Source organism: Periplaneta americana, chromosome 9 (genome assembly GCF_040183065.1).
Source record: "Periplaneta americana isolate PAMFEO1 chromosome 9, P.americana_PAMFEO1_priV1, whole genome shotgun sequence".
Taxonomy (NCBI): Eukaryota; Metazoa; Arthropoda; class Insecta; order Blattodea; family Blattidae; genus Periplaneta; species Periplaneta americana.
Genome location: NC_091125.1, coordinates 117,433,207 through 117,455,734, shown reverse-complemented (window position 1 = coordinate 117,455,734; position 22,528 = coordinate 117,433,207). Strand labels below are relative to the sequence as shown.

The window sequence follows — 22,528 nt, the reverse complement described above, 5'->3', positions numbered from 1 at the left end:
ATTATATATGCAAGGCATACCAAAAGCCTTAACAAACCAAACCTAACCTAACACCAATTCTCAGTCTTACAAAAAAACTCAAAGTACCAAAAAACCATGAAGTTCCGTATCGTATTCTCCAGTAGACCCATTTCATCTATCATCTGCCATAGTAATGCTTTTTAAGTACTGCTTGAAGTACTTTTTTTTTTTTACTCTAGATTAAAATTGCAATTTATTGTTTATGTTAATTAGTTAGGATACAATTAATTACGATACTTGATCACTCATTTAAAGTTCGTGTGACTGCAACTTGTGTGTATTTGTGTGGCTTTATTTGTTTATAGTGATTTTTTTTCTTTTTATTTCTATTATTGTATTTGTATTTCTGGTGGTGTGGAAGAGAAGGCCTGATGGCCTTAACTACACCAGAATAAATAAATAGTAAAAACAGGCTACATTGAAATCCTGGTGGTAGAAAGGGTTTCTGATGTTGATATAAGAAGAGCTTGGGGTTCTGGGCCTTTGGAACACATCAGGCTACTTAAGTGCGGACAGGAACTGGCTCTATCAGGGGCCGAGACAGGATGGCCCACATATCAGAGCTGGATTCAAGAAGGCTAACTAGGCTACCTCTGGACTTCGACAATCATTACATATAAGGGGGCATAAAGAGCCAAATCTTGGGTCCAATGACAAACATGACGAGCATAGGCTAACTAGAGGACATTAACTAATGCTTAGTTCTTGACAAAGTCATTAACTCTCTTGCTCTCCAATATTTCTCTCACAGTGGGTTTAGAGGGAAGAGCTGCACATTGCTGAAGCTTCTGATCCATTTCTTCCTGAAGGTTGCACAATAAACAAAGTGGTGAAGAAATAATTCCAATTTTGTTAACGTGTTTTGCGCATTGATGAATTTGAAATGAGTCTTGTTCAAAAATAAAATTCATTGTTAACTGAACTGTATTTGTGTTTAATTGTTTTAATTTGTCGTGAATACATTTGTTGAATGTTTAATTTATTTTTCCATTCTTGGATACACTCCCATCACTTGTATTAACAAAGTAAAGAGTTATTACTTGTTCAATAACGTTATTAGTGTTTATTTAACTACAGAGGTTATTTAGAATTAATGAAATGATCATTTGGCAGTGGCAGTAGTAATGAAATTGAAATGACTAGAATAGCAGCACTCAGACTGCTCAAGGACTATTAATGTATCCTGAATTTAACAAGTCTCTAGGAGAGTTGCCCATCAAGCTGTTCATGGGAAGTTTGAAGTTGATCAGGACAACAATTCCTTTATTTTCTCCAATATACCAATGAAGATATTTCTAGAGTTCAATATAAGCCTATATATTTAGAGTAGACTATTGATAATATCTGAATGTGTCTGTGTATGGTTTGGATTGAATATGTTACAATAAATGTAATCATAATTAAACAATTTTTAATAATTGTTATTGAACTATTTAGGTTCCTGGTGATACTAATGTTATGCATTTACAACCATATTAAGTCAAACACAAATAAATATAGTGTATCAAATATTACAATTTCATTTATTTTAATATTCACAATCATATTCAAGAAGACTGTACAATATAGACGTAGCTACCTTCGTCAATGCTAAGTATCACATGTTAATATTTATTTACACAATATGAAACACTTCGTGAATAGACATAATATTTCTGTAGCCAAGAAGTTATCTGCTCAAAATTTATACTAGAACCTTGAACAGATACCTTCAACAACAATGTGACACACTACAACGTTTCTAGCTGGACAACAGCCGCATTAAACAATCACACGCCATAAATGTTAACCAAGACGAGAGAGAGAGAAAGAAAGATCACAAAAACCATTTCAAATTCTGCTGAACAAAAAATAAAAACTTTTTTTACACTCATAACATCATACGGAGTAAGTAGAGAAAACCATCTGTTAGTATTCTTATATAGCCATTTACTTTCGTTACAATGTTTTGATACACTATAGCCAGTCTTTAGGGTTCCAAAATGGTTATGGCACTCAGAAATAAAGGCACATATGATCATATTCAGAAATATGTATCTCGTTGCATAACCTTTTTCTTCTAGTTTTTAGTGCCTTATAACACCCTGTTCCAGACATATGGAGAAATCGTTAGTTCAGTGTGCACTCTCTTCACAATACTGCTTACCTATCAAGAAAAATTAGTAATGGAGTTATACTGAAGCCATTTGCATGAATTTCAATCAATACAAAATTACATAAAAGTCATCAGTGTTAAAATTTCGGCTTACAGCTGGAGTGGTATATGTGCATTACATAAAAATAGACAAAATTAAACAAACATACTAAATGGCTGGAGCCTCTTGCTATAGTGACGAACCATCTGCTAGTAAATTGTAATCCAGTTTCACGATTAAGTGCACATACCTCTTATTTAGTCAGGGTTATCATAATTAAATGAATTCAAAACACCGACAACACATCAGGAATTTGTTTTTTATACCACTATTGGATTATTTATTTAAATTTAAGAACATTATAATAAGAAAATAAACTAGGTTTCCACTGCATTTCATTGCAGTGTACATAGCACATTCATCGCCTGTTGTAATTTATTTACACTCTTATTTATTCTAAAATCAGTCATATTTATTTGATATTTTCTGCAACAAAGTGTTATGTTTATTTTCATTATATTATACTCATGAAATTCTATAGAATTTGCAAAGTTAACTGCAGCACTGAAACTAACTTCATATAAGCCACCTTAAATTATTTCTTTCATCTTACCATTGCACATTCATTAAAGAAACTTTTTTTTTTCCCTACTCTAGCATTATGATCACCTGCACAGAAAACTGCCAGCTGTAGTAATTCAAAATATTGCATTAAATATATACTCTACAGAATTTAACCTATTCCCCCTCCCCCCCTTCCAAATCCAATTTAAATTGGCCAGGTTCTGTTTTAATTCCAAAGACACTGACTTTCTAAAGTAAAGTAATTAGTTGAACATCATTTGTCAATGTCTTGGAGAAAATTGAACATTCAACCACAAACTCTTACTTTGTACTAAAATCTAAACTATCTTGGTTTTCAGGATGCATCACACCTATTGTGCTTCTAGCACAAATGATTTTCTGAGAAATTTTTGAATACCAATCATACAATTGACTCTCAGACACTCCATTATCTCTGCGGATTTTTATGAAAAAAAAAAAAAAAAAAACACTAACTTGAATGAAACATACCAGTTACTAATTGCCATTTCTTTTTCAGGAATTATGTTAACTCCAAACTTCCTACAGGATCCCATGTAACACTTGTGTCACAATATGGTTTGATGAAAGTTTCAGAAATAAAAATTCATTGTTTCAGGCTATACTTTCCACACATTTAAGACTACTGCAAACTGTATGTCAGATCGACCTTAAGATAGATAGTGAATGACGAGAGTTGGAAGAGTTTAATAAATCCAGTGGTAAGCTCAAAGGGTCACTTTGTAGAAAAAGAAAATACTTAATACTACACTGGTTCTACATTTAAAAGTTGAACATAACTTCAGAAGTAAATCTGGACCATTTTTAATATACATCACGAGTTAGGTTCAAAATATTACTGGCAGATAGGGTGTTTATGTAAATGGATCTACCTATACCATATTTGTGAAAATACGTATACAAAAACTACTATCTTTCGAATGATATGTATTATTTACTCCATCTTATGCAGAAGGAAGATTATAAAATTTCAGACCAGCAAATAATATGTCGAGATCATAAATCTCTCCCCCCTTTATTTCTAAAGCAGAAACAAGAACATTGCTATCTCTTTGTACATCATTCAGAATAAATTATCACTGCTATATTCAATTTACTGTTCTACTATTGTTAAAATCGTTGCTGGCTGTTCTAATCAAATTTTCCAACTAAACTAACACTTTTGTGGAAATTCTGGGTATTGCCAAAATAAAAAATATTTACACAGTATATGAAATAACAGGTATCTGCAATAATTTTGGGTTCAATGTCCTTCAAATGTGTATTTTTTTTTGTCACTTGAGTACAATATGAAAATAATGCCATTCAATGTTACCATTGCTGTTCATGGTTTTCATCACAAGATCTGTGCTAATGAAAGTTTCTATTAATCAAGCAAAAATTCAGTATGTGAACTGCGCAACAATTCCTGTGACCATTACCATATCGGAAATCACAAAAAGAGAACAGTATCAATAACTAAAGCATGCTCATTAACTCTTAATCTTCACTTACATGTACAGTCATAGAAAAAAGTTGTCACATAGATACTTCACAAGTCCCAGAAAGGAGACAGTGCGCATGATCAGAGGACGAGCGACCTGGTTCACAAGAGAACGACTAGTTGAGATGGTACCGAATATTTGGATTCAGTCTTTTTACAGAATATTCTCCATTTAATATTATATTTTTTAGACGATTCAGTCATCTTCGCTATCCAGTATTAATATGTCAGCCATAGGATCCGAAGTCCAAATATGACCAAGGGCGATTATTTTTTAATAACTTATTAAATACAGTGAATTTATAATCTCAATATGATGCTTTGTCTCGACATGTTCATAAAAGAATATCAGAATCCGAGAAGATGGGGGCATAGGGGTGAAGATTAAAAACTAACATTTCGAGCAAGTAAACATTCCTATGCTACTAATTATATCATACTGTCCCAGCCATTCTCTCCTCTGAGTCTAAAGAGATTCTACATTTTGTCGGTTATTGCTTATTTACTGTGTTCAAGTACCCTGATCAGTTTTACTCAATTTCCATCTACCAGGATATTAAGTTCCCTAGATACTCAAGAACCAACCTAGATTTAATTACTTTTGAAGGCTTAATGCCTTGAATATTGCCCAATTACCATGCATTAAAGATTATCTTATTTATCCAAGTATTTTCACATGCACATTGTAAATAATTTCCATTACTTAAAACTCTGTTTTAAAAATTAATTTAATATTCTTTCGATTTAAATTTATGTCAAGTTACACAAACAAATTGCATTTATTACAATCTGATCTGGTTTTCTTTCTACGGCTAAATAGATACCAGTGTTATATTAAGTTTGTAGAAAAATATTTCACCGAAGCACAAGCAAAGCTAATGTTAGAACTACAAACTGGATAATAAACCTTTGTGCATTACCACTTTACTCACAAATGACGGAACAAGTTAGACAACTAAAAACTCAACAATTCGTTTGTAAAATTTAACAAATTTAACATTCGATTTTTAAACATTAAAAACAGAGATAAAATATTACAAAGACACTAACCTAAACTTATGTACACCAAGGAAAGACCAAATCATTCATAGAAACTATATTCTTTTTGGTAACTCAAGATCACTTCCTGGTACTAGACAACCCCTGAATTCGAGGTTGTGAACAAATAGCACAAGGAAGACCCAGTTTCCAAATGAATGATTGGGTCGTCGCAATTTAAGTAGGAACAAAACAGACATTAGTACACTAGCACTCCTCTTACATCTGATGGAAGATCGTTTGAATTGACTGCAGAATTAACATGTCACATTTTGTATTTGTAAAAATATTATGACTCTAGTTCGTGGATTAGCAAGAGCTACAAAGCTATATGGTCCCTAGTGTGCTTGCTTGCAGCAGGCCGAGATCGTCATGGATATCCTCCAGTTGAGCAGCTCCACAAGATACCGGAATAAACTGTTCAGACAAAATTAAACATGTAATTATTTCATTGCTACTCAGTCATGCATGATAAAATTATAAGTACAGTAAACCCTCTATTTAATGGACCTCCAACAGTCATTATATTTAACAGAATTAAATGCCTGGCATTAGAAAACAACATATTTAACAGAATTTTTGCAGACACTTCTATTATACTTTTAATTTGATTCTATTATCGCCATAATTATTGCTAACATTATCATTACATTATTCATGGTCGCTAGCAGAAGCACACCATATGTCGTGAGAAAATTCAGTCCTGCGTGATGTGGTGATGCAATTTTGTGCTATGCAATCATTATGATTTGTTGTCAGCCAAAGCACACTTTATGTAGCAAGATAAAATACATTAGTCCTGTGTGACGTGATCTGTTATAATACTGTCGTGAAAGAAATGGTTTTTAGTCTTAGAAACAATTGGTGGTGAAAAAATTAATAGACTGACTCGTAAAAATTTTTCTACAGAATTTCTTAATTTATATTTAATTTTAACTCCTATGCGACATATTTTGCAATTGTAATTTGAATATACTAAGGGAAAGGACTTAGAACTCTTTTCTCATATTAGTACTTAAAATACTTCCTTTTCTCGCTTATGCTTCCTGCTAAAATAAATACCTGCTCCAATGAGGAATACACGAAATCAGACTAACATTATCAAGGCACTATAATTTATACTTGATTATGGAAAACTTCCAAGAAGCTAGAACCATATACACAATGTTTGACACAAGTCAGCTGCAGATGACTCACCTGAATATTGCTCTATACTCCCATTAATCTCGAATCATTTCGCTACTTTCGTTTACTTCCCTTACGGATGGCGAAGAACTGAGAAGTTTGTCAACATCCTCTCCTTCCCATCCATTCCTCAGCGTTATCATGATTCCTGCGAACAACAGTAGGACACCAATTCCACCAATGCCGAAGAATGTGCCATGACCAATGGCAGGCAGTCTGACTAGAAGCTTCGTTACATCTGCCAAATCGCTGGTCAATTCTGCAGACTGTGTGAACCACAGTGCAGGAATCATCGCAATAGGCATATTCTGAAACAGACTGTAAAAACAAACAGTTATAATCTGGAGCTATGGAAGAGTGAGAAAATCTTTCCTAGAGTTCTTTTCCACCACAAATCTCACAGTGTAAACCATGACTCGATTTTGATCTCCTCTGATCACAAGTTGTGAATATGAAAGGAAGATGTTACCAAAGTTTATGAAGATATGACTTACTGATACAGATTCTGATGACTGTCAATAAATTGCATATAAAATACCCTAAAAATAATAATTTACAAAAAAATTGTCTAAAAAGCTTAACGAAAGTATTTATTTATTACAGAACAAATTACCAGTAAATTTATTTTGCTGTGGCAAGATTCGAAACTAACCCAGCCGAAATGAGTTTTAGATAATTGTCAGCTTATATAATTTATTTCAAACATTAGTAATATTTCTCAAATATGACTATTCACTAACGTAACACGTTTTGAACAATGACACTTCCAGCACTGTACTCAAAATTTCAGAAAAATTTTAATAATTGGCATTTCCATTATCTATTATACTATTAACAGACTTTTAAACTCGAGCTAAGTATACTCTTCAGACATGAAATATAAGCTAATGAACAAGTTTTAAATCTAGCCAATTATAATTGAAGACAAGTGAAATGTAACCTTGCAGTGTGTTGTATGAGTTTGTATTGAAATAAGTTCATATGACTACATAACACTGCAGCAATATACTGAACAGAGATTGGAGCAGTAGCCTATTTACTGTCGAATGCACACTGAAAACTGCAATTAAATAATTCAAAGTTAATTGTAACTTACACGAAATGATAAAAATAGTTGTGCAAAGTGAAGAAAAAGAAACAATTACCTAAAATGACCCAGATGTAGAAAATTACTAACTGAACAAAAATTATTTGTTGGCACCATTATCAGGGTTTAAGCTAAAATTGTGTGTAAACCGTCAAATACAAGATAACCTGTAAATAACATCTAGACCTCTAAAATATTTCAGCAGTCTTCTACCATTTAGTTGTAAGCTACGTTTACTTCTGCAACCAATGGCAAAGTAGTTTGGTCAGCCCTAGTCCATTTGTTGAGGAGTGCAGTGTACACATCTATCTCCCTTCTCTTTTCAAGCTCTACTACTTCCATAATTTCGTCTACAAGTTTGTTTCCAGTTTTCAATAAACTTTTATGAAACACTACTTCCTGATGAACAGCAGTTACACTTAACTTTGGTTATGATCGGTATTTTCAGAGGGCAAACAATTTTGTGAGACTTTTCAGTACAAATTCGTGGTACTTAGAAGATTGAGAAGAGCTCTTCTCCAAAGAGGTCCAACACTGCCTCCTGATCAACCCTGCATTTTCGAATTTGCATCAAACATGGTAGATACTTCGATGGTAGATACTTGACTTTGCGTCATACAACCAAACATTCCCATCTATGAGAGACATGTCGAAGCTGTAGTCCTTTTTGCTGCTGTGAAATTGCATTCTGTGCACCAGGAGAGGCGAACTGCATAGCATCTACCTACCAGACATTTCCAATATCTTTCTTAATCTGTTCTCAAACATTTAATCTTGACTGCCTACCTACTACACTCGTTCACGAGCTCCCAACATCGATTCCAGACATATCAGTTCGACTCTAGGTGTTCTTTTCCTTTGCACTGTCTAAGCTGGAAACGAATCACCATTAAGTTCGAGCATTGCAAGTAAAACAGATTCTCTACTTCATCCCTCTGCTTACCAGTGCCAGATTGTGCTGGGATTCAAGTCAAAAGCAGTAAATTAGCCAGAGAACTGAATTTGAGTTGGTAGTACATTACTAGTGAAATGCAACAGATTTTGAACATCTTATGGCCGAGTGTCGTAATTTTCTTCACCCATTTCCACTATGTTTTATCCATCATCCATCATCATAATTGTTAGTTTCCCTACCTTTTGTCCTCTCTTTCGTGAAACTATCTGCCTTCACACCCCATCTGCATCTAAATTTCAATGTGTTTGACTTTCCAATTAATTAATGAAATTCCTTAAACCATGAGTCCATGAATAATTTTTTTTTTTTTATTCTATCATTGTATGATCCTGTTTCTCCTGTCCTCACTTCATCTCTGAGAAAGGGACATAATGAAAATGTCAGAATTTTATATTTTGTTAACAGTATTTCTTAAGTTTAACGCTTCTGTATTTTGTGTGCACACTTCAGTAATGAAACATTTAAGAAAAAGACGCACCATTAGCTAAATGGCTAATGTTGCTACTTTCTACACTGCATACTCCTCTAAATATCCCTAAGTACAAGAAGAATCTATGAAAGAACAAAGGTGGTGTTAATGGCAAACAGATAATTCTTTATCCCTTAACATTCCACCATTTCTTCACAGTCTTTTATCACAGGTGCACTAGCAACAGGAACTAGAGCACAATACCACACAGCTGTTGACAATGTCTAACTATAGCACAGCAACATATGAGCACAAGCAGAAAAATACTTTAGTTTGACTTACTCTGAGTCTTCGTATGGCCTTAGCATGAAATTTATCTGCATACGAGCTTTAACATCCAAAGGAATACCAGTTACCTGAAAATAAAGAGAGAAGTTAAAAAATCGCAAGAAACGAAGCAGTTTGTCGTCATAATTAAATACCAAAGATAAGAGAATCTTCAAATACGGTAAGCAATGTTTTTTTCAAGTCAATTTAAAGTCAAATAAGAAAACGTACTGTTCACCACTCTGGAGTAATGGTTAGTACGTCTAACCATGAAATGAATGGGCCAGGTTCAAATTCTGGTTGGGTCAAGTTACTTGGTTGTGGATTTTTCTCTGAACCCATTAAGAGCAAATGCTGGGTAACTTTAGGTGCTGGATCCTGAATTCATTTTGCAGGCATTACCACTTTCATATCACTCACTCGTCAGATGCTAGATAACCATAGCGGCTGATGAAGCATCGTAAAATAAACCAAAAATAAAAAATAAAAAAGGTACTGATTTAAGGTTTCAGAAAAAAGAAACAAACGCTAATCATAGCTTTAAGCTCTATTAGATAGTTCTGATTTACATCCTCTTCCTAAACAACCAACAGTGTGTGCTATTGCGATTAATCTGCCATAATACATAGATTCCAACATTTCGCCTTAAAGGGATCATGACACAATGGTTCTGGGCTAAAATATTAATACAGATGTAACATTTTTGCATGGAGTTCACCCAACATTGGTCCTGGTCTACTCTGGGATAGTGTCGATATAGCATGCTAAATTTTTTACAATCAGGATCAATACTGTCAAAATCTCCCTGCAAGAATTACGTAGTGGATCTAAACTTGACAGTTAAACAGATACAGCACGTATTTACTTCATAAGTGCGTCATCTATTCCAGTCATGACTATGCTTACTATTAGGTCGGATGTTCATGGGTTCAAACCTGGTTAAGAGTGATTAATCTACGAGACAATGAAACTGCTTTGAAAGGAAAGTATAGTCAGGGCCCTGTATTACAGATTTGTAGCAAATAAAAGAGTCCTATTCCTTTACAAATGGCTTTAAAATAATATTACAGACACTCAAGTTCATATTTTTCCAGATTTTACATGAAAGATAAAATAAAGAGTTTAAAACTAGAAAAATTAATTGTATCTGTTAAATTAATGTTCATCACACATCAAATCGCAATTCTTCTCTATTTAATTTACTTTTTAACATAGAGCTGCCACAGTGGTCTAGTAGCTATAGCGCTGAACTTGTACGAGTAATCCTGTGGACTAGGGTTCGACCCCCAGCATATTCTTGATTTATAACTTGTGTTGGGCAAGCCCATGGGTCCAGGAAACAAAAGAATTTTCTCCAAGAGTTCTGGTTCCCATGTGACATCCCAACAAATCTCCATCTTATTTCATCACAATGTAACTCTACAGGCTCCTGTGACACATGCTGTGCAACAACTGTCGGTAAATTGGTCTACATAACTGGCTTTATATGGATGAATGACATGTGTAGGTTACCATCCGTCCAGCAAAAGGACGACATGTCCTCTTTTTTTAATAGTTTTATCCTGTCCGGCTGGCATTTAAAAAAAATTTGAAATGTCCGGCATTTCGCATTTCAACTAGAATTAATATGAATATTGAATAATGTGCGATATTATGCATAGAATATCTAAACAAATGGTGAAAACTTATGAAAGAATTTAACTGCTTTCAATGGTTGAAGCTGGAGCACATAAAAAAACAAAATATGATGACCTATTGACATGCATGGAATTCTTACACTCTAAAAACGTCACTATTCATGATTCTAAGCTACTTAATTTTATTCTGCAATGTACAAAGATATGCCAATCAAGTTAATTTGGACAAAGATTTAAGTTTTGATAAACAATGGTGCAAATTCTTCAATTCCAATAGTTCTGCGAGCACTGAAACTTTCTCAAAACTCTTAAAAATATGTCAATTCTATTTATTTATCCCAAGTCACAATGGAAGTGCTGAGAGAGTATTTTCCCTAATATCTGCTCAATGGACAAAAGAACGAAATCACATGCTAACGGAGACAATCAGAGGTATCATCATGGTGAAATATAATTTCAAGGACATGTCCTGTGAACAGTTCCATAATTATCTGTTACAAGATAGAAGTTTGTCTCTTCTTGTGCACAAAGTGGGCTCCATCGATAAGTAGGGTACAGATCCTGCATTGAATGAAGTTCAAATGCAAATATCTTGACAAATGCATTTTAACTTTACTCGTACGGATTTCAAGGTAATTATATCAGGAATGCAAGTTTGTACCTCCCTCTGGATAATCTATTTAATCCCTGCAAATTGGCACGCAATGATCCAAACTGATAAGCCTAATTGATTCAGACAGTTTTAAAACCTCTACAATTTTTAAACTGCCTTAAAAGAGAGACTGGGAAAGAACGTGAACTCACAGGCTCCACAGCAAGGTAGAACTCGTGTAGTTCTTTCTTGGGGTTCAATCCATTTATGTTCTCCAGGTACCAGTGATCTGCCAGATAGAAGTGCGGGTATGAGATGAAGGCTGGTGCCCCAAAACGACACTGGGATATACCGCGTACACCACTTGGCATGCACTCCTCTGTGCAGGATCGGATGTTTGCATTGCGTCCAACCAGCTGGTTCTTGGCACAGAAGCAGCGCTTCTCTGGGTACTTGGTGCCATTGTCAAATGCTGAATCATCACCAATAAATCTGCAGCATAAAAAGTATTGTTGCGTCTCATACAACTAAGTGACAAGCTACTGTCCGACCTAGTGGTTATGTCGCATCTCTATTTCCCCACCCATTTCTGCTAGCCTCTCTGTAAAGCTAGTGACTCTTTCCCGAAAATATTTGCTGTTCGGAATTTGAAGTCTACGCAATATTATACAACTGTTTAAAATAATTTAAATAAAAGGGTCCCATAAATTAAATGTCACATGACAACCTGTTTTGCTGACCCTGTGACAATCAGTCGGTCACAGTGTGTGGTTTCAATGATGAAATACACGTTTTTGGTCAATTTTATAACAGTGTTAATTAAAATTGATAAAATACATTAAAATTGAAGAAAATACAATACAGTTGTATGACAGTGCTCATACAACTGTAATGTATTTTCTTCAATTTTTATGACACACCTTTATGACTAATGTTACCAAATCACTATGTATTCCACTCTACTATATAATAAATGAAGAATGGGAATATGGAAAAGAAAAAATTTCGAACATTCGATTTGAATAAAATAGTTATAAGTTAAATTCAATAATTTAACTAGTCTAGTTAACATTTGTGTTTCCCTATATGAAACGACTTAATTAAAATAGAAAACTCGCAAAGAAGTGTTCTTTCATTAAAAAAATCAGTAGCTAATCTTTAGTTTTTAACAAGTTCTTCTCGATTAAATTATATTCATTTTTAAAATACTGCCTTAGTTTTAACTTGTTTATGAAAATTATTTTGTATTATTTAATGAAATTTTCCGTCTACAATCTATCAAGAGTGAACTGGTCCGTCTATTTGATTGCATAATCATTTAAGTGTATTATTGTTCTATAGCAATGGACTTCAATAGCACAATCAAAGTCAAAATCTCGTCGAGAGTTCGACAAACTGCTGAATATTAACTCAACAAATGTTCACCATAAAAATGGCTTTGGGGTAGGTTAGTAAATTGCCATACAAATAAGACAATATGAGGAAGATATTACGACTGCAATAGTATAATAAAGCTAATATTAAGTGAAAATAGAAATAAAAAGGTGACTAAATAAGCAGGGACCTAACATGATAACTTTTGTATCATAATTAAGCATTTTACCCATGAGCTACGATAGATTTTGCCAACATCCTTTCCACATATGCAGTGAAAATCACAGGCACCTGAAAACTTATTTTTTGTTAAATTCGTGTATCTGGAAGTTTTGCGAGTTATATTATCTAAATTCGAGACAATCGCAAAACAGAGTTAGATTCGTTTTAAAAGTGTGAGAGGGAAGACAGTGAGTGGAATCAAAGATAGTATGATGTAAAATTTCTGTACAGCTGTACTGCATGACCGCTATGAAGACTTCTCAGCCAGCCAGTTTTTCTTTCCGTAAGTATACAATTCAGTGATAAGCATTAAAAAATTTCGTTGAAAAAACAAAAAATTGCCACATTCGCAAAAAAAAAAAAAAAAAAAAAAAAAAAAAAAAAAAAAAAAAAGCGAAATTCGCAATTGTAAAACATGTCTACAGAACTAGTATTGTTCATACCTACAGAAATTCTAAATAGATTAGGACAAATTCATGAAAAATCATATGCGAATATCGAGTATCCCTAGTTATGACTGAACTAAAAGACAATGTTCGTACATTCGAAAAAAGACGAAATACACCGACTACTTTCGGAGAATTTGTCCAAGTTTCTGCAAGAGATAAGAGGCAAACGCGAGTTTTCAGCCTCTGGTTTACTATTATTTTTTAAGACTAATTTCATTTGTGCTTCTGGAGCTTTACTCTTTCCTTACTTATAAGCGCTCAGTCCATATCTCTCGTATGTCTCATCTGACTTAACAAGCTTCAAGGAACTGCAGATCTCAGGTGCAAACAGTGAGACATCATCTGCATTCTCCATAGGAGGAAAGAGTTCTCCTGTGGATCCAGTGATTTTGGCACACTCGCCATCATAGTATGTCGGGTACTCCTCATAGTTCCATTTGGCCATAATGCCCAGCAGGTTGATGTCATCTGTGCCTGTGTGCATGTTGAATACTCCATCGTAAGTTCGAGAATTGTTACGCTGTGAACACAAACATTTTCATTAATATAATGCCTGCAAGATGTTCATATTTATTCAATAAATAACTTTCGTTCTATTATTCATAGATTATTCAGCAAATTCCTAAACAATGAATTAACTAGTTGGGCTTAATGAATATATATCTGAATTTGGTTAGGACTTAAAATGAAAAGAATTCTTATGAGGCACAAGTATTCAAGTTCACAAGAGCCTAATTCATTGTTTCCTGGTTGACACACATACCGGATAGAACCAACCGAACTTGTCGAAGGGCACTTGGAAGTCAGAGACGTTGAGTGTCGCTGTGAGGTTGAGCAGATCGTCCTCATAGCCCTCATACAACAGCTGGCCAACTGTCTTCGTCACGAACAATGTTTCCACATTCTCCACCAATCTATCCACAATCAACTGCACCATTGGGTTCATGTTCCGAATCATATACTCCACTGTCTGTCAATAAAAATGTTATCGCCTATTATTGTAGCTATACTAAGGATGGACAATTTTTCTCCAAGAGTCAAAAGGTAAGTATTAAGACTGTCACACTGGAGAAGTTTTAAAACATACATTATATTCATAAATTCATAATGAAATTATATTTATTATGAGATAATCTAGTATTCATTAAACAACAGTATGAAAAAATATAACAAAGCACAACTTAATGTTTCAATGAAGTGAATGCAGCCATAGGGGAACTTACAAAACTCCATTGGTCTGTGCATGCGTCAATCTTAAATAGTGACACAATATGGTATTCACCTCCTCCTTCCTAATTGTCAACCAGTAACGGGAGAAGGCATTACTCGCGAGAATTCCAATGAAGTAGAATATTTTCGCATTTTTTATACTTAATAACTCAAAAAGTAGTAGTCAGATTCTAATAAGGAAAAAAAGCATGTTGAAGAGTATTGTTTGCATATTTCTAAGATGTTTGAGTCTACCACAATATAACAAATGCAAGACTTCTTAATTGAGGTCTGTTTTATACTATAGTGTGGGAAAAATATATGTTTTTGAAGTAGAAAATGAATCCATGATAACTTTTCCTTGAAAAGCTAAGTGGGTAGTTGCAGTGTATATCGTCTAAATACATTATATTTTATGTTGAAAAAACTTCATGTTAATAGAATGAGTCTACAAAATATCACTTGTTAAAGGTTTATGTCTGATTGCATGCAGTCAGTCATGTAGCACTCGTACATAAACATTATCTTCAAAACCCAGTAGTGCTTTAAAAATAAGCATTTATTGTTTTGATTGGTTCCATTTACTTAAGGGCCAGACTAAAATGTTTAATCAGTTATCTCCAGTCTTTTCAATTGGATTTTTGTAACAAAAATTAAGGAATGATTCTTTCGCCACCTTTTCGCAGAATATGGAAAAGACAAATGGAAGAAATGTGTTTATCACGTAAAAATAACATAGAACAATATTTTTGTAGTGCTTATGTATTAGACATTGAAAATGACAATTTCGTTAGAAGTTTAAGTGATAGCAGTGATGCATCAGATGACTTTTCAATCAATGCAACAATGGTTCAGATTAATGGAGGAAGACTCCATCTCCAGTACAGCGGTAAGGTTTAGTAACCTCCTACAGCGGAGTTTTGGCAGTTGTTAAGCCATATATTCCTCTATCTCTCAGACATTTGGTAAAATCATGAAATCAAAATTAAAATACTGTGATTTATAAGTTTGATGATTGGTAGCAAACACGAAAGCATTTCAGAATTCGAAAGGACTTTCATAGAAATGACAATGAGCCACCGAGCTGAAATGAAGGATTGTGATTTAATATTGCTCCAGGATTTCCAGTGGAATATTGAAAGACAATCTCAGTGGCTATATTAAAAAATTGGTTTACATTCATCAAAATATGTGAACAGAATTTATAAATATTCTGGACTCACAACATAAGAAAATTTAACGATTTTCACAGAGTGAACACCGAATATTTTTAACATTCTTAAAGTAATAGTTACCGTAAATTAGGGTAATTCTGTTGTAGTATTATAATACCGATCATTTTGCTTTTGCATTAAAAGAATGCAGCTCTTGTTATATCATATCATGAGATATGTTGGAGAATATGATATTTACGAAGCTAATAATGTGACTGACATGAACTGCATGAAAGTTTGCAGCTGCATTAATTTTCATTTTATTGTTGATTCAAAGTAGTTTTCTGCTTGCTATAATATCCTTGTGTAACTTCAGTTCTACTGCTTCACTGCAAGAGTTTGTAAGGTAAGCAAGAGTTAAAATGTGTTGTATAATTAGTTGCTTATATTATTCGTAAGGTGGATAATTTTTAGACTGTACCTACTTAAAATTATGTCACTTAATATAGGAAATTGAAAATTTTCAGGATAATACCGATCATGGGTAGGACTTATACAAAGAAATTGGGACTATCAGTTCACTTGGATAATACTGTTCGGACAGTAAAGAATGGAAAATTATCGATTAGGAAAGATTCAGAGCAATTTGCTGTTCCTTACACTACTCTCAAAATCAAATTGAACAACAAATGTAAAAATAAAGTGGTGTCTCCCAAAGCTTGGAGTGACAATGAAGAGAAATATCTGGAGTTTCCCTTTAAGAAAGTGGTTGTAAGAGATGTTCAGGACTACTTGAACCGGAAAGAATTTTTGTGCATCAAAATGTTTGTGAAATATAGCTGATATATTGTTCTTTGTTAAGCCTCAAGTTTAAAATATTTCTTGAAACTTAAAATACTGACCAGTATAACACCTTTGATAATCTAATTGTGATAAGGGAAATTTAATAGGCTATCAATATTACCCCAATCTTCACATTAACATTAATTACTGATTTTTCTTTAAATATTTTTAAAAACAAATTATTGATCAGTAAAACCCCTTCAACAGTTTAACAGCTATCATCAGGGAAATTAAGTGATCAATATTACCCCATCATATGAAGTAATACCGATCAGAGATTTTTAAAAAATGAAAGAATTAAAATTAGTCAAAGTATGAAAAATTTATCTACAGGTTCCTAAAGATTTGGAGAAAGCTGAATACTTTATTACGCATATATTAAAGAAAAAACGTATGAACTACGTACGAAAAAGTATTAAAAATGATTGGTATAGCTCTTAATACATGCCAAGAAGGTAACTGTACTGACTGTACACTTACTTTGGAAGAGAAAGGGTAAGTAAGAATTCTAACCACATCTAAAATAAGCGGTAACTAGACAAATTTATATGCACTAATAGTTAAGAATGCGAGTACCAGAATGAAGGTGTCCACTGGCAAGGTTTTTAGCCCTGGTTCAAAGGACTCCAAAATCTATTACAGAACTGAGCCTCACTCGCAATGGAAAATGCATTGAGTAAAGTACGTGCTAACATGTTTACATATTATAAGAACAGAATAATTAGGTACTAACAATATTTTGTTAACAGTCTAATTATCAATAAAATTAAGTACCAACATGCAGTTTACTCTATTGCATTCTCTAGTGCATGTAACTCAGTTCTGTACTGCTAGATTCGGAGCTTTTATGAACCAGACTGATGAATACTAGCACACAGCAGCATTCTTAAATATAACACAATCTCAATTATCCATTTAAATGGATGGGACAGAGTAAAGCAGTTAATCGAAAATAACAGAATCTGTATTACCAGTATCAATTTTAATGAACTCAATTACCTGGTGCCATTTAAGACGCTTTAGAAAGAAAGTTTTTTCTGTACTTTCTTACAACTATTTTTATTAATATTAAGCTGGATGAATGACGAAAAGTCATTAGTAAAAAAAAAAAAAAAAAAAAAAAAAAAAAAAAAAAAAAAAAAAAAAAAATTCATTTTAAACTTACCAATTACTAAAAATATATTTCAGCAAGAAAGAGTGGAAATGAAATTATAATAGTTCAAAGGGAGTGAAATGTTTTAACACTCAGAGAATTGAATGAAAGTAATGCATCTGGCAAAGTTAGGCTATGTGATTATAGTAAGCACAATTCAAGTAAATACAGCAGTTTAAATCATTACTGTACATTACTTAAAAAAAATGCAGCTTTTTTTTGTGTGTGTCGGAGGGGGGGGGGTTGGTGCAACAATTTGCAGCTCAGTTGATAAAGGATCAAATGTTCTAGGTTCTACTCTAATAGAGCAAAATTATACATCTGATATGTGGTGATGACTTGGGCAAAGCCTACCATACAAGTGCAAACATACAAGGATTACAATTTTGAAAAACTTATACTATTTGTTAGTGTGTTCAAAATGAGTTTTTTGATACATACCACAGCAATAATATTAAAATTAGTGATTTCATCTCTCAGTGTTCCATTTGATCGCTCTGGGATAAAATGCCATTTCCGAATCTGCCGAAAAGTAACAGTCCCATTGTCATTCCATGACAAATCCACTTTGGTGTGGTGTTCACTGGAAACAACAAACATCACTCAGATATGCAACAACTGTCAACAGTGTAAAAACTGCCACTGTCATCGTAGTCATCACCATCCAACATCATCAATCATGTAATTGGTCCATTCCAGCTTTAGTCATCCAGAAGTCACTTCAGAAGATTACCTTTAGTTCTGCCATGTGACCTATATTTGAGAATTAATACATTGTGGAAGTTTGTATTTCATTCTCCGTACACGTTTGATCCAGTTTTGTATTCATTTTTGTGAAAGTTTGTTGTTTTTAATTTATTGTGTCTTCATTAAGTTGAAATATTTAATTAAATACTATTAAATTATTTTTAATAATTATATAATTATTACTAGAGGGTGGATCTGTATGCATTATCCCTGAAGTTTAGTATGCATGAAATTTGTTGCTACTGCTCATGTCATATGCATGGACTGTGTTGCTACTGCTCACGTCATATGCATGGACTGTGTTGCTACTGCTCACGTCGTATGCATGGGCTGTGTTGCTACTGCTCACGTCGTATGCATGGGCTGTGTTGCTACTGCTCACGTCGTATGCATGGACTGTGTTGCTACTGCTCGTGTCTTATGCATGGACTGTGTTGCTACTGCTCGTGTCGTATGCATGGACTGTGTTGCTACTGCTCACGTCGTATGCATGGGCTGTGTTGCTACTGCTCACGTCGTATGCATGGGCTGTGTTGCTACTGCTCACGTCGTATGCATGGACTGTGTTGCTACTGCTCACGTCGTATGCATGGGCTGTGTTGCTACTGCTCACGTCGTATGCATGGGCTGTGTTGCTACTGCTCACGTCGTATGCATGGACTGTGTTGCTACTGCTCACGTCATATGCATGGACTGTGTTGCTACTGCTCACGTCGTATGCATGGGCTGTGTTGCTACTGCTCACGTCGTATGCATGGGCTGTGTTGCTACTGCTCACGTCGTATGCATGGACTGTGTTGCTACTGCTCGTGTCTTATGCATGGACTGTGTTGCTACTGCTCGTGTCGTATGCATGGACTGTGTTGCTACTGCTCGTGTCGTATGCATGGACTGTTGCTACTGCTCATGTCGTATGCATGGACTGTGTTGCTACTGCTCGTGTCGTATGCATGGACTGTGTTGCTACTGCTCGTGTCGTATGCATGGACTGTGTTGCTACTGCTCGCATCGTATGCATGGACTGTGTTGCTACTGCTTGCGTCGTATGCATGGACTGTGTTGCTACTGCTCGTGTCGTATGCATGGACTGTGTTGCTACTGCTCGTGTCGTATGCATGGACTGTGTTGCTACTGCTCGCGTCGTATGCATGGACTGTGTTGCTACTGCTCGCGTCGTATGCATAGACTGTGTTGCTACTGCTCGCGTCATATGCATGGACTGTGTTGCTACTGCTCACGTCGTATGCATGGACTGTGTTGCTACTGCTCGCATCGTATGCATGGACTGTGTTGCTACTGATCACGTCGTATGCATGGACTGTGTTGCTACTGCTCACGTCGTATGCATGGACTGTGTTGCTACTGATCACGTCGTATGCATGGACTGTGTTGCTACTGATCACGTCGTATGCATGGACTGTGTTGCTACTGATCACGTCGTATGCATGGACTGTGTTGCTACTGATCACGTCGTATGCATGGACTGTGTTGCTACTGCTCACGTCGTATGCATGGACTGTGTTGCTACTGCTCGCGTCGTATGTATCGACTGTGTTGCTACTGCTCGCGTCATATGCATGGACTGTGTTGCTACTGCTCGCGTCATATGCATGGGCTGTGTTGCTACTGCTCACGTCGTATGCATGGACTGTGTTGCTACTGCTCGCATCGTATGCATGGACTGTGTTGCTACTGATCACGTCGTATGCATGGACTGTTGCTACTGCTCACGTCGTATGCATGGACTGTGTTGCTACTGCTCGCGTCGTATGTATGGACTGTGTTGCTACTGCTCGCGTCATATGCATGGACTGTGTTGCTACTGCTCGCGTCGTATGCATGGACTGTTGCTACTGCTCGCGTCTTATGCATGGACTGTGTTGCTACTGCTCGCGTCGTATGCATGGACTGTTGCTACTGCTCACGACGTATGCATGGACTGTGTTGCTACTGCTCACGTCGTATGCATGGACTGTGTTGCTACTGCTCACGTCGTATGCATGGACTGTGTTGCTACTGCTCGCGTCGTATGTATAGACTGTGTTGCTACTGCTCGCGTCATATGCATGGACTGTTGCTACTGCTCGCGTCGTATGCATGGACTGTGTTGCTACTGCTCGCGTTGTATGCATGGACTGTGTTGCTACTGCTCACATTGTATGCATGGACTGTGTTGCTACTGCTCGCGTTGTATGCATGGACTGTGTTGCTACTGCTCACATTGTATGCATGGACTGTGTTGCTACTGCTCGTGTCGTATGCATGGACTGTGTTGCTACTGCTCGCGTCATATGCATGGACTGTTGCTACTGCTCGCGTCGTATGCATGGACTGTGTTGCTACTGCTCGCGTTGTATGCATGGACTGTGTTGCTACTGCTCACATTGTATGCATGGACTGTGTTGCTACTGCTCGCATTGTATGCATGGACTGTGTTGCTACTGCTCACATTGTATGCATGGACTGTGTTGCTACTGCTCGCATCGTATGCATGGACTGTGTTGCTACTGATCACGTCGTATGCATGGACTGTGTTGCTACTGCTCGCATCGTATGCATGGACTGTGTTGCTACTGCTCGCATCGTATGCATGGACTGTGTTGCTACTGATCACGTCGTATGCATGGACTGTTGCTACTGCTCACGTCGTATGCATGGACTGTGTTGCTACTGCTCGCGTCGTATGTATGGACTGTGTTGCTACTGCTCGCGTCATATGCATGGACTGTGTTGCTACTGCTCGCGTCGTATGCATGGACTGTTGCTACTGCTCGCGTCTTATGCATGGACTGTGTTGCTACTGCTCGCGTCGTATGCATGGACTGTTGCTACTGCTCACGACGTATGCATGGACTGTGTTGCTACTGCTCACGTCGTATGCATGGACTGTGTTGCTACTGCTCGCGTCGTATGTATAGACTGTGTTGCTACTGCTCGCGTCATATGCATGAACTGTTGCTACTGCTCACGTCGTATGCATGGACTGTGTTGCTACTGCTCGCGTTGTATGCATGGACTGTGTTGCTACTGCTCACATTGTATGCATGGACTGTGTTGCTACTGCTCGCGTTGTATGCATGGACTGTGTTGCTACTGCTCACATTGTATGCATGGACTGTGTTGCTACTGCTTGCATTGTATGCATGGACTGTGTTGCTACTGCTTGCATTGTATGCATGGACTGTGTTGCTACTGCTTGCATTGTATGCATGGACTGTGTTGCTACTGCTTATGTCGTATGCATGGACTGTGTTGTCACTGCTCATGTTGTATGCATGGACTGTGTTGCCACTACTCGCATCATATGCATGGACTGTGTTGCTACTGCTCATCTTTTCCATCCATTTGTTTTAAGAGTCAAGTGCCATACTGAATTTTTTTTAATCTATCACAACTTAGAGCACCAACTATTACCGAAAAAGTTTTTATGTTTCACTGTTATTTAGTATTTCCTAAACTGCACTTAATTGAGGCTTAGTAATTTTTATTTAAACACAAACTAATTCAGTCTTAAGACAATCTTAATTTCATGAAGAAATCAATCAACTGAACTCATCTGAATAACTGAAGTCTACAACCTTACTTTTCAGACACACTAATCTACATACAAATCCTCAGTGGAGATAAGTGAGAAAGTTCACACATTTAACCTTATAAAAATTACTTTCTTTTTTGTGGAACGTTATTGAAATAAACAAATTAAGCAAAAATATATCAAACAAAAATTAATGTAACATAACATCACAGGAGAACAGGCTAAACTTTAAAATATAAAATAAAGACAATATAATCCAAGGATCACGGAAAATAATGACAAATTATGAATGATTTTATAAAGCTACATAATTCTGAAATAGTAATGCAAGATTAGACCCCACACTTTGCTTTAAATTTTCCAATAGAAA

The 22,528-nt window shown here is 35.7% G+C and overlaps 1 protein-coding gene across 3 annotated transcripts in view; it reads right to left on the bottom strand.

The window, feature by feature from the left end:
- Positions 1-1,516: 1,516 nt before the first annotated feature.
- LOC138706413 (protein croquemort-like) overlaps positions 1,517-22,528 on the bottom strand; it is a 64,540-nt gene continuing 43,528 nt past the window's right edge. For all 3 annotated transcript variants that reach the window (XM_069835690.1, XM_069835692.1, XM_069835691.1), the window contains exons 4-10: positions 18,318-18,459; positions 14,281-14,487; positions 13,766-14,037; positions 11,685-11,964; positions 9,259-9,332; positions 6,478-6,783; positions 1,517-5,697 (exon numbers count right to left, since the gene is read on the bottom strand). In XM_069835690.1, coding sequence (XP_069691791.1) covers positions 6,501-6,783; positions 9,259-9,332; positions 11,685-11,964; positions 13,766-14,037; positions 14,281-14,487; positions 18,318-18,459 — 1,258 coding nt within the window. In that variant the 3' untranslated portion in view covers positions 1,517-5,697; positions 6,478-6,500. The remainder of the gene's footprint in view (positions 5,698-6,477; positions 6,784-9,258; positions 9,333-11,684; positions 11,965-13,765; positions 14,038-14,280; positions 14,488-18,317; positions 18,460-22,528) is intronic.